At 43.9% G+C, this 12,810-nt stretch overlaps 1 protein-coding gene across 2 annotated transcripts in view; it reads right to left on the reverse strand.

Annotated features, from left to right (window-relative positions):
- Window positions 1–12,810, reverse strand: part of LOC121374016 (filamin-C-like) — a 96,895-nt gene that overhangs the window by 25,994 nt on the left and 58,091 nt on the right. For both annotated transcript variants that reach the window (XM_041500891.1, XM_041500901.1), the window contains exons 7-13: window positions 11,188–11,403; window positions 9,503–9,620; window positions 8,637–8,768; window positions 6,685–6,858; window positions 5,643–5,744; window positions 4,489–4,608; window positions 2,003–2,176 (exon numbers count right to left, since the gene is read on the reverse strand). In XM_041500891.1, coding sequence (XP_041356825.1) covers window positions 2,003–2,176; window positions 4,489–4,608; window positions 5,643–5,744; window positions 6,685–6,858; window positions 8,637–8,768; window positions 9,503–9,620; window positions 11,188–11,403 — 1,036 coding nt within the window. The remainder of the gene's footprint in view (window positions 1–2,002; window positions 2,177–4,488; window positions 4,609–5,642; window positions 5,745–6,684; window positions 6,859–8,636; window positions 8,769–9,502; window positions 9,621–11,187; window positions 11,404–12,810) is intronic.

The following is a 12,810-nucleotide window of genomic DNA, read 5'->3' on the forward strand; positions in this document are numbered from 1 at the left end:
TTATTTAAAACATTTTGTTTGGTCCTCCTGTTTGTAGTAACTAAAAATCAATTGTATGCGATAAACAAACATGGCATATTTCTCTGAAGCTAGGGTCGGCAGCTAGAGCAGAGTCTAGGGTCAGAGGTCAGGTTCAGAGGCTAGGAACATGGGCTAGGGTTAGAGTCTAGGATCAGGGGATAGGATCAGGGGCTGGGATCAGGGGCAAGAGTCAGTGGCTAGAGTCAGGGACTATGGTCAGGGGCTGGGGACATAGGTTAGGATCATGGGCTAGGATCAGGGGCTAGGATCAGGGGCCAGGGTCAGGGGCTAGGATCAGAGTCTAGGGTCAGGGGCTAGGATCAGGGGCAAGGATCAGGGGCTAGGATCAGGGGCTAGGGTCAGGGGCAAGGATCAGGGGCTAGGATCAGGGGCTAGGGTCAGGGGCAAGGGTCAGGGGCTAGGATCAGGGGCTAGGGTCAGGGGCTAGGGTCAGAGGCTAGGATCAGGGGCTAGGGTCAGGGGCTAGGGTCAGGGGCTAGGGTCAGAGACTAGGATCATGGGCTAGGGTCAGAGGCTAAGGTCAGGGGCTAGGGTCAGAGGCTAGGGTCAGGGGCTAGGGTCAGAGGCTAGGGTCAGGGGCTAGGATCAGTATCTCGGAAGCTAGGGCAGAGTCTAGGGTCGGTGGCTATGGCAGAGTCTAGGGTCAGGGGCTAGGATCTGGAGCTAGAGTCAGAGTCTAGGGTCAGGGCCTAGGGTCAGGGGCTAGAGTCAAGGGCTAGGGTCAGGGGCTAGGAGCAGTATCTCAGAAGCTAGGGCAGAGTCTAGGGTCGGTGGCTATGGCAGAGTCTAGGGTCAGGGGCTAGGAACATGGGCTAGGGTTAGAGTCTAGGATCAGGGGCTAGGATCAGGGGCTGGGATCAGGGGCAAGAGTCAGTGGCTAGAGTCAGGGACTATGGTCAGGGGCTGGGGACAGAGGTTAGGATCATGGGCTAGGATCAGGGGCTAGGATCAGGGGCTAGGGTCAGGGGCTAGGATCAGGGGCTAGGATCAGAGTCTAGGGTCAGGGGCTAGGATCAGGGGCAAGGATCAGGGGCTAGGATCAGGGGCTAGGGTCAGGGGCAAGGGTCAGGGGCTTGGATCAGGGGCTAGGAACAGGGGCTAGGATCAGGGGCTAGGGTCAGGGGCTAGGGTCAGAGGCTAGGATCAGGGGCTAGGGTCAGGGGCTAGGGTCAGGGGCTAGGGTCAGGGGCTAGGGTCAGAGACTAGGGTCAGGGGCTAGGGTCAGAGGCGAAGGTCAGGGGCTAGGGTCAGAGGCTAGGGTCAGGGGCTAGGGTCAGAGGCTAGGATCAGGGGCTAGGATCAGGGGCTAGGGTCAGGGGCTAGGATCAGTATCTCGGAAGCTAGGGCAGAGTCTAGGGTCGGTGGCTATGGCAGAGTCTAGGGTCAGGGCTAGGATCTGGAGCTAGAGTCAGAGTCTAGGGTCAGGGCCTAGGGTCAGGGGCTAGAGTCAAGGGCTAGGGTCAGGGGCTAGGAGCAGTATCTCGGAAGCTAGGGCAGAGTCTAGGGTCGGTGGCTATGGCAGAGTCTAGGGTCAGGGCTAGGATCTGGAGCTAGAGTCAGAGTCTAGGGTCAGGGCCTAGGGTCAGGGGCTAGAGTCAAGGGCTAGGGTCAGGGGCTGGGATCAGGGACTAGAGTTAGGAACTAGGGTCAGGGTCAGGTGCTAGGGTCAGAGTCTAGGGTCAGAGTATAGGGTCAGGTGCTAGGGTCAAGAACTAGGGTCAGGGGCTAGGATCAGGGGCTAGAGTCAGGGACTAAGGTCAGAGTCTAGGATCGGGGGCTGGGGACAGAGTTTAGGGTCAAAGTCTAGGTTCAGGGGCTAGGACCAGGGGCTGGGATCAGCGGATAGGGTCAGAGTCTAGGGTCATGGACTAGCGTCGGGGACTAGAGTCAAAGGGTCAGGGGATAGGGTAAGCGGTTAGGGTTAGTGGCTAGTGCCAGGAGCTAGAGTCAAGGACATTACCTTTGACTTGGGTGCCGTCGTAGGTGATGTAAACCTTGTAGACGCCGGGTCCCCGCGGCTTGAACGTGATTCTGTATACACACGGCTTGTCCTGCACGATCTTGGTGGGGTATTGCAGTCCGTTGTAAGTGACCTCGGCCTCTAGGACTCCGTCTCCTACCCGGGTACAGTCGGCTGTGGAGAGAAATACATCCATACATCGAGAATATTGTATCAATAAGTGTTCGGGAAGACGGTTGGGGGTCAGGGAATCAACACGCCCCTCCTCCTCCACGCTCAATGCTGAAGCAAATCCTCGAAATGGGACAAAAACAATGGATATATTTGAGGAAAATGAGGCAGCCTCAAACGTTTTCACCATGTGTTTTGCTAATTAGATCAATTTTTAAACAACACGATGTATGATAAATGGTATCTAATGGACTCGAGTGTATTATTATATTTCTTACGCACCCGTTGGTGAGAACACCATGCGTTATTTTTGGTTATACATGGTTGTTAGCACATGTACGTGTGTTAACAATTTCACGACATACGACTGGCTGCTCCTAGGTGATGACCAGATCACCAATGCCATACAACCAATGAAAAACTACACGATGGAAATCTATTACACTGTGACGTATAGTTAACCTGACATTCGTGAGTCTGTGACGCGTAAGTCAGCTACAAGTGCAACGGCAGTAAATAACTTTTAGTAAAAAAAAAGTTGTTAAAATTAGCTACAGCCGTTGTAGCTAACTTAAGCGTCACAGGCCCATGATTGCCAGGTTAACTATGAAGTACGGACAATTGCTCACCGGACAATTGCTCACCGGACAATACCTCACCGGACAATTGCTCACCGGACAATTGCTCACAATAAAGTGAGAAATAGGACAATTGCTCACCTTTATTATTATTACTGTTTACTTTCCTTTTTCATGATCACCCTAATGTCGTGGTCACCGTTGATATGTTTTCTTTTGTTAATAGGCACAACTTCGAAGCTGTGTTAATAACACAATTCACTTAATTAATGTTATTGTTGGTTTAGGTAGATCAAACCTTTCAAAGTGTGTGTTGTGTTTAGTAATTAGTTACTTTGTAGCCTTTTAAAAAAAAAGATTAGAAACATCACAAAAAATAGTAAAATTGACCTGACTCACTCACATAGGAGTACTTCTTCAATTATAGGTATATATAGTTATTGGGTTTTTGTTTTTATTAGCAATTATTGAGATTATTAAGACAGAGAGAGAGGTCATAGCAAGCTTTGTGTGGAAGGATTTATGTATGTTAAGAAAATAGCTAAGAAGATTGTGCTGAACATTTCTATACTGAACTGATGTGCTGAACTTGTTTAAAATATAGTTGTTTTATAATTGGTTTTGTTATTTTATTAAAATGTGTTTAACTGACATTTCTATACTGAACTGATGTGCTAAACTTGTTTAAAATATAGTTGTTTTATAATTAGTTTTGTTATTTTATTAAAATGTGTTTAACTGACATTTCTATGCTGAACTGATGTGCTGAATTGGAATAAAATATGTTTAATTTAGAATTAATTTTGTTATTTTATTGTGTTTAACTGATATTTCTATACACCCACTGATACTGGAAATGAAATTTTTATTTAAATTTTTATTTTAATTAAAATGAAAAATAAAGGTGAGCAATTGTCCTATTTCTCATTTTATTGGTGAGCAATTGTCCGGTGAGCAAATGTCCGTTGAGGTATTGTCCGGTGAGCAATTGTCCGGTGAGCAATTGTCCTACATTCGTTAACTATACGTCACAATGTTATCTATTTCCATCGTGTAGTTCTTCATTGGATGTATGACAGTGGTGACCTGGTCATCATCTAGGAGCAGTCAGTCTTATGTCTTGAAATTGTTAACATACGTACGTGTGCAAACAGGGCATGTGTTATCAAAAATAACGCATGGCGTTCTCATCAACGGGTGTGTAAGAAATGTGTGTTATTGTTATGTGTTATCAAAAATCACGAATGAAGTTCTCACCGATGTGTACGTAAGACAAATAAATACCACCAAATCAAATCCCATAGAAAACAATAGTAACGTCTATCACGTAAGTTGGTGCTGTTTCAAGTTCAAGTTTATTTGTTTTAAAGGGGCATACCCTAGTTTTTAAACACTATGGCATATTTCTTACTATTATAGCCGTTTTTTATAAAAGAAATAATACTTTACTTAGATTTCATGGTTTCGATCATCAATTTCCGTACATTCGAAGTGTTTTTTGGTCTTCCTGGTGTTTTTAATATCACAAAATGTATTTATCATATTTTTAAAAACGCACGTGATTCTCAGAAGTATCAGGTAAAGAGTCGAGTATTAGTCTATTTTTAGAGGGTATTTCACCATTCAAAGTCACAGACTCGTGTTTCACTCAACTGTAACTTTATCCAAATGTGTTACAGGTTTGTAGATTAACTAAACTTAGTTGAAACTGGGATCTGTCCCTTTAACACCACTCACCAATCAGTTGGGGAGAACTGCAGATTGTTCCATCCTGCATGACGTACACTTGGATATCGGAAGCGTCGGTCACGTGACAGATAAACGGGCCACCAGTCAGGTAGTCGATTTCCCAGTCACCTGTCAACATAATATCAATATTAAATAATAATAATAATAATAATATAATAAATATAAATATAATGATAACAACAATAATCAGTAGTAGCAGTAGTAGTAGCAGTAGTAGTACAAGTAGTAGAAGTAATATTAGTGTTAATAATAATAGTAGTAATAATAATAGTAGTAGATAATAGTAGTAGTAGTAGTAGTAGTAGTAGTAGTAGTAGTAGTAGTAGTATAGTAGTATAGTACTAGTAGTAATAGTATAGTAGTAGTAGTAGTAGTATAGTAGTAGTAGTAGTAGTAGTAGTAGTATAGTAGTAGAAGTAGTAATATAATAGTAGTAGTAATAGTAGTAGTAGTACCAGCAATATCGGTAGTAGTAGCAATAGTAATAATAGTAGTAGCAGTAGCAGCAGTAGTAGTAGTAGTAGTAGTAGTAGTAGTAGTAGTAGTAGTAGTAGTAGTAGCATTAGTAGTAGTAATAGCATTAGTAGTAGTAATAGCATTAGTAATGTAAAGCTACCCTAAAATCTAATATTTGTTATTCATACTTTAGTGCTATAACCTGGCATTAAGTGCGAGATGCTGTGTATGATACAATAATTTAGTTCTTAAAGGACAAGTCTGAGGATGTTTTGCAATAGCCAATAATAGGCGGATGCAAGAGGCGAATGCAAGAGAGGGGACAATAAGGACATGTTCCCCCTATACAAATTCATGTACCCCCTCCACCATGGGCGTATGACCCGGGGGGGGGGGGGCAGGGGGCAAATGACCCCCAAATTCGGGCAAAACAGTGGGAAAACAGTGGGGGAAATTCGGGCAGTTTTTATCTGGGTAAAATTTTGGGCAAATCAACCCCTCCAGCCCCCCTAAATCAAAGAGTCCCCATACGCCCATGCCCTCCACCTTTTATAACTGTTTACAGTTTTCATTTGAAGAATGAAAAACTTTTAATGAAGTGCCCTTTTCAGGAGTTGATCCCTCTTTTAAAATATGCCTTTGGTCCGCCATGTATGAATATGACGGACAAGTAAAGGTCAACTTACACGAGGCTTTCACTTTAATCTGTCCATCCTCTTGGACCATAGATGTGTTGAAAACTGCTTTTCGTTGCCTCTCTTCCGGGTCAATATTGTGTAAGTCGCAATCTGTAAAAAAGAGACAATAATAATATATTTTTTAAATGCACATGAATTAATTAAGCACCCACTGAAAAAAGGACACTATTTTACCCTTTGGTAAAAATTAAAGTTTTATTTTATTTATCCCTAGAAACTTAGAAAGGCCTTCAATCTAGAACTTTAAGGTGGTGCCACACGACACGAGTTCCTCGTACGGGAATAGCCGATTGATTAGCTGTGGTGAGCGAACTGTACAAAGGGGTCGAATCATGCTCGTCCTGAGAATATATTGAAAACAAAATTGCTTGAAGAGGAAGGGGTTTCGACCCCCAAATCCCTCTCCTACACGTGTTATGTGGTCAAATAAGAGCAAATGGGTTTACTTAGGAGCAAAATGAGATATTGTCCTGGCTACAGATTATCGGAGTTACCGTAGCGCTATGATATTGTAAAACCGTCGTAAGTTATGACGTTACAACGTGGCTTGCCATACCCTATGGCGGTTTTACGATATCGTAACGCTAAGATAACTTCCAAAAATTTGGGCCTTGGCTTATGTTTAAACAAATAAACATTTTGTGCTCAAGCTGTGTTGATTTTGTTTTTCGCGCCACTTAACAAGTTACTGTATTTTTAAAAAGCAATAGTTACTTATCGCTTGTGGAATCATGCTATGTTTCACGCAATTTATTCTGAGTCAATATTCGAATTGGAAAGTATGCCATAATGGAGTAATGTAATGTCAAAAAAGTCTTATTTGTTTGTTATAAACACTTGTCACTTAACATACGTGTGTATATGTATATATAATTTATATAATGTACTCCTCTGATGCCACTGGATGGTGGCTTTGAGTGAAATAAAGTTCTGTTCTGTTCTGTCTCTGTGTAAAATGTTTGTGGCATCTTAAAAAAATAACAATGGAGTAATGAATGGGATGGGCACCCAAAAGATTTGAAATACTCACCCCGAATTTCAGCCTTGTTGAACTTGACGTTGACGGCGTAAGGTCCGGGGTCATGGGGGGTGTAGCTCACCTTGTAAAAGCCCTTGGCCGGCTGTGACAGATACACGGGGATTTTCCTCCCCTTGTGTGTAATGTCCACCTCTACGTCTCCTGTCCCCGCTTTCGTACAGTCCACTGAAATAGCAGCACAATGGGGATACGTTCATGTTAAAATTACAAGATTGCCTCGCCGTATTATAACATGGTTTACTAATGCAAAGTAAAACTACAGCTACAGTTTTAATAAACTCGAGTGTTAACATCATTAACGATTGTTAGTAGCGGTATTCACAGAACTTACAAGTCTGTTGCCATATTTTTATTGTTCGGTGGTGGGTTTTGGGGGTTTTGGGGTTGGGTTTTTTTTGTAAATGTCTTTTATGCCATTTCCCCCTTTCCTTTTACTTCTTTGAATTCCATCTCATTTCTTGCCAATTTGGCAACTCCTCCTCTCTTTCAACTTCTTTCACTGTCCACCTCCACATCCCAGTCATTGTCTCTCCAACCGCGACAGGTGCTTGTCTCTCGTGGCTTTCTGTGCCACACACCTGTCGTTTCCCATCAGCTTTTAGCTGTGGGCTTAGTCTAACAACTTCGGAGAGTGTTCAGTAGTTACTTCTGGCATTGTTAAGAGGCACTTGTAACCACCTACTATGCTCCCCTACTACCGGCGGTCGTTAGTTAGTGCCGTGGGTCAGACCAGCTTTATTAGCGGTAGAGGACGAGGATGCCAAGTGGGTGCAGGGAAATACACAGAGACTGCACCCGTGGAGGAAGTTGAGACAGGTAGGCGATGGTGTGGACAGCTCAGAATACAGTAAAGTAAAGTAAAGTGTGTTTTATTTAACGACGCCACTAGAGCACATTGATTTTTTATCTTATCATCGGCTATTGGACGTCAAACATATGGTCATTCTGAAACTGTTTTTTAGAGGAAACCCGCTGTCGCCACATAGGCTACTCTTTTTTACTACAGGCAGCAAGGGATCTTTTATTTGCGCTTCCCACAGGCAGGATAGCACAAACCATGGCCTTTGTTGAACCAGTTATGGATCACTGGTCGGTGCAAGTGGTTTACACCTACCCATTGAGCTTTGCAGAACACTCACTCAGGGTTTGGAGTCGGTATCTGGATTAAAAATCCCATGCCTCGACTGGGATCCGAACCCAGTACCTACCAGCCTGTAGACCGATGGCCTGCCACGACGCCACCGAGGCCGATCTCTCAGAATACAGAGTCGGAGGAAACTGACAGAAAGGGTCGAAACAGATTAAAACTAGAAAGTTTTTTATATTAAAATAATAAGAATGGTAGGTAGAGGGTGATAGATGAGAAAGCTTATCCACTAGACCACGGAGCTTCACTTCGTTGGGTTTTTTGTTTAGTTGGGGGGGGGGGGGGTTTGGGGGGGGGTTGGGGGGGTTCTTCTTTTCTTTTATTTTTTCGGTGTGGTGATGTTTTTGGGTCTTTTAAAAAAAATTGTAGGGCAAACCAATTGACAATAATGCTTGTATTGGTGTCGGATGGTCTATTCTAAATGGTCAAGTAATAAAAAATATACCCGAAATGTCGCTTTAAGACATCCTCTCTTTGCGACATTATGACCACTATTTATTCTTCTTATTAAACGGCTCATTTTCGAAACGCAACGGGATGTTTTACCACACGCCTTGTTTCTCACAACTGTAGAATGTTTTGGCACATATACCCCTTATTACATGTTCCAAGCACAAATGTACTTGACATAGTGGCAATGGATGAAACACAATTAAATACATGTATTACACAGATTAAAAAAAAATGGTCAACAGTGTTAGTTACACCAATGGTAGGTCTTGTAGTATTTGTACTTCGAACTTTGACCCAGCCGGATGTTATTTGGTCCAGTGTTACCTAGAGGGATCTCCCTTACCTTTAAAGTTCTGGTGCCTGCCCATCATGCCTCCGCTAAGTTCACAAACCCTGACCTGCGAGGGGTCAGCCACGTCAATGGGGCATCCGTCAAGATAGCGGCCATCGTAATACACAGACACCTTCCACTGGCCTGGAAATAGCGCGCAGAAAGAAAATAGTGTTTGTTTAGCAACACCTCAACATATTTTAACTGACGATGTTTGCTATTTAGAATATTATTGTTCTTTCGACATTGAGAGAGAGAGAGAAAGAGGGAGAGAAAAATAGAGAGAAAGAAAGAAAGAGAAAAAAGAGAGACAGATGGAGAGAGAGAAAGTCAGAGAGAGGGGGTGAAAGAGACAGAGAGGAAGTGAGAGAGGAGACACACACACAGGGAGAGAGAGAGAGAGAGAGAGAGAGAGAGAGAGAGAGAGAGAGAGAGAGAGAGAGAGAGAGAGAGAGAGAGAGAGAGAGAGAGAGAGAGATGGTAGATTAACATAGGGATAGGCCAGAGACTGACTGAGGGAACGTCAGAGAGACTGACAGAGTGATAGAAAGAAAGAGACAAAGATTTAGCGAGGGAGACAAAGAAGATGGAAAACCGCTGCTGCCAAACGGGTTTCTAAAGGCCTACCGAAAATAAAAACAGCAACGGATATTTATATCCACTTTACAGTACATACGGCCTTTGATGTACCTGTCGTGGGGCACTGACTAGGACGGGGGAAACCACAAAGCAATCGAGGGTGATCGAGGTGCGATCGATCTTACGACCCCTCGCACCTCAGGTGGTTTTATATGTGCATCAATGTCATTTAAAACAAGCCTGCTAAATACTGAACGCGGGATCAGTTAATCGTTGTCATGGTCATATGACGGACACACCTATTTCGTTGGGCATGAATTGAGCACTATAGTGTCCAGCTCCGGTGATTTTGATGATTCTGCCACTCGGTGCCTCCGCTTCTACCAGTACCATTTCAGGGTCGAAGTCCCCATTCATCTAAAGAAAAAATACTATCATTGTAGACAGACAGACAGACAGACAGACAGACAAACAGATAGACAACTTCGTTATCTGTGTACAAATTAAAACAAAGTCCCACAATAAAATAATGCATTATGGACTATGTCAAATACAAGAACACCTGAACACATACGACTGGTTATGAAAGTTACTTTTACACGTGTCGGTCTCCAGCATGGGTGATCATATTCACGTCCCTACCAATGGCGGATCCAGAAAATCCGTGTAGGAGGGGACACAGTGACATGAAGTGGAATGCCAAGGGATCTTTGGGGGAGCTTTGGTGGGGGATCCTAAAAAAATTAATTCAATATATAATAAAATTATAACAAAATTTTGGGGGAGGGGCGGGACACTCCCCCCCCCCCCCCCCCGCTCCCTAGATCCACCTCTGCCTACCTTTGTTTCTCATTCAATAGGTAACTGGTTTGTCGGTGAGATTTAAATACGAAAAGGTCAGTGAATGTGTTACTAGTCACGACCTTGTCAAAACATCTCGTTGACTCTGATTTATGCAGAGTTACGATTTGTTTATTTAGATAACGGTTTTGTCATTGAAATTTAAACGCAAAAAGGACAGTGACAGTGTTGGTAGACGCGACCACGACAAGACACCCCTTTGTCTGATTTGATCAGAGATGTGGATTTTTTTAATTTAGATTTAAATACGATAAGCAGAAGCGGTCCTAAGGGGGTGCCCCAATAAATTTTGCTATAATTTTCATTTTTATACGATCCCCTTCAAACCTCCACCAAAGTTCCTTTGGCATTCCACCTCATGTTACTGCTCTCTTCCTCCCCCCCCCCCCCCCCCCCCATGGATTTTCTGGATTCGCCACTGATAAGGATACCGACGGTGTTAGTAATCAGGACGTTGTCAGAACATTTCAGTGTCTGATTTGAGCAGAGATAACCGGCCACGGTGGCGCAGTGGTTAAGCCATCGGAGTAGAGGCTGGTAAGTACAGGGTTCGCAGACCGGTACCCGCTCCACTAAGGCCACTACACCCTCTTCTCTCTCACTAACCACTAACAATTAACAACTAACCCACTGTCCTGGACAGACAGCCCAGCTAGCTGAAGTGTGTGCCCAGGACATCGTTCTTGAACCTTAATTGGATTATAAGCACGAAAATAAGTTAAAATGAATGAAAGTCTATCAGATAACTAATGAAAGCTATAATGAACAGGGTTCAGGGCCGTAGGTAGGATCTTTTGTTGGTTGGGGGTGGGGGGGGCGCAACTGAGTAGTTAATAGTCTAAAACTCCTTAAACGGTTAAGAAGAGAATTTTCTGTAAGTTTCTATAATGCTTTCCGGATTTTTTGCTGCCCCCCCCCCCCCCCCCCCCGCTAGCTACGGCCCTGGGGTTCGACAAATCCACTATCCCTCGGTCTCTGCTAGTGTAATTTTGGTCTGGGCTGATAGAAACCATCAACCGCATTTACTATAAAGCTATATGGCACAAACTAAAGTTTCTATGAGGGTATGGTGACTTTCTCCAATATGTGTTGAGCACTGGTACTGGAACAGGAAGACTCAAACCTTGGTTTCGATGATCACACCCACGGAGTAGACGTCCACTTTGTAGGATTCCGCTGCCGGGAGTTCCAATCTCGCCATGTGTTGAGGTTGCACGTCCGGGGTTTTCTTGACGAGGTGGAAGGATGGTGACTGGGAGGGGGAGGTGATGGACGAGGTATGGACAGAATTCATGGATGACACATGCTCCGAGTACCTGTCGCTGTTATGCACCGTCACCTAAACAACAAAAGTCAAATACAGTACAGTGATATAAAAAATACAAAAAGTGTTCAATACAAGCTGACAAGGAAAGAAATGTTTTAGTTAACAACGCACTCAACACATTTTATTTACGGTCATATGGCGTCGGACATATGGTTAAGGACCACACATATATTGAGAAAGGAAACCCGCTGTCGCCACTTCATGGGCTACTCTTTTTCGATTAGCAGCAAGGGATCTTTTATACGCACCATCCCATAGACAGGATAGCACATACCACGGCCTTTGATATACCAGTCGTGATGCACTGGCTGGACTGATAAATAGCCCAATGATGAGCCCACCGACGGGGATCGATCCTAGACCGACCGCGCATCAGGCGTGCGCTATACCACTGGGTTACGTCCCGCCCTTGGTGTGGGGTGATGTAAGGCGATATAGATTGGTGCATTTTGATACAAGGTGATGTTGTTTGGCTTAGACGATACAGGATGATCTAGTTTGGCTTAAAGATATACAGACTGAAGTGTTTTGGCTTGAAGAAATACAGACTGAAGTGTTTTTGGCTTGCAGAAATACAGGCTGAAGTAGTTTGGCTTGGAAAGATACATGGTGATACATTTTGGCTTAGAGAGATACGGCGTGGTGTATTTTGGCTTGGATAGATACATGGTGATATATTTTGGCTTCTAGAGATACAGGGTGATGAAATTTGGCTTGTAGAGATACAGGGTGATGTCTTTTGGCTTGTAGAGATGCAAGGTGATGCATTTTGGCTTGGAGAGATACAGGGTGATGTATTTTGGTTTGGGAAAATATACGGTTATGTAGTTTGGCTTATAGAGGTACATGGTGATATAGTTTGGCTTAGAACAATACAGTGCACTGGTGTGGCTTGGCTTGGGATGGTATGTGGTTGTGTCTGGTGTGTTTTAAAGAAGGGTGGCGTGGCTTGACATTACGTAATGCATATGCTGTGCTTTGACATTAGGTAATGCAGGGCGGTGTGCTGTTTGTTTTGGTTAACGATACCACTAGAGCACATTGATTTACTAATCATCGGCTATTGGATGTCAAACATTTGCTAATTTAACATACAGTCGTAGAGAGGAAACCCGCTACATTTTTCCATTAGTAGCAAGGGATCTTTCTTGTATGCACCATCCTACAGACAGAATAACACACATCACGACCTTTGATATACCAGTCGTGGTGCACCAGCTGGAACGAGAAATAGCCCAATGAGTCTACCGACGGGAATCGATCCTAGACCGACCGCACATGAAGCAAGCGCTTTACCACTGGGCTACGCCCCTCCCCCCCCCCCCCCCCTCCCCCCGCCCGGATGGTGTGGTTTAGCGTGGAAGATGAATCGCAAAAAGTGTGTTCAACATAGAACATTAAAATAACATAATAACAACC

The sequence above is a fragment of the Gigantopelta aegis genome, chromosome 1, assembly GCF_016097555.1.
Source record: "Gigantopelta aegis isolate Gae_Host chromosome 1, Gae_host_genome, whole genome shotgun sequence".
In the NCBI taxonomy this organism is placed as follows: Eukaryota; Metazoa; Mollusca; class Gastropoda; order Neomphalida; family Peltospiridae; genus Gigantopelta; species Gigantopelta aegis.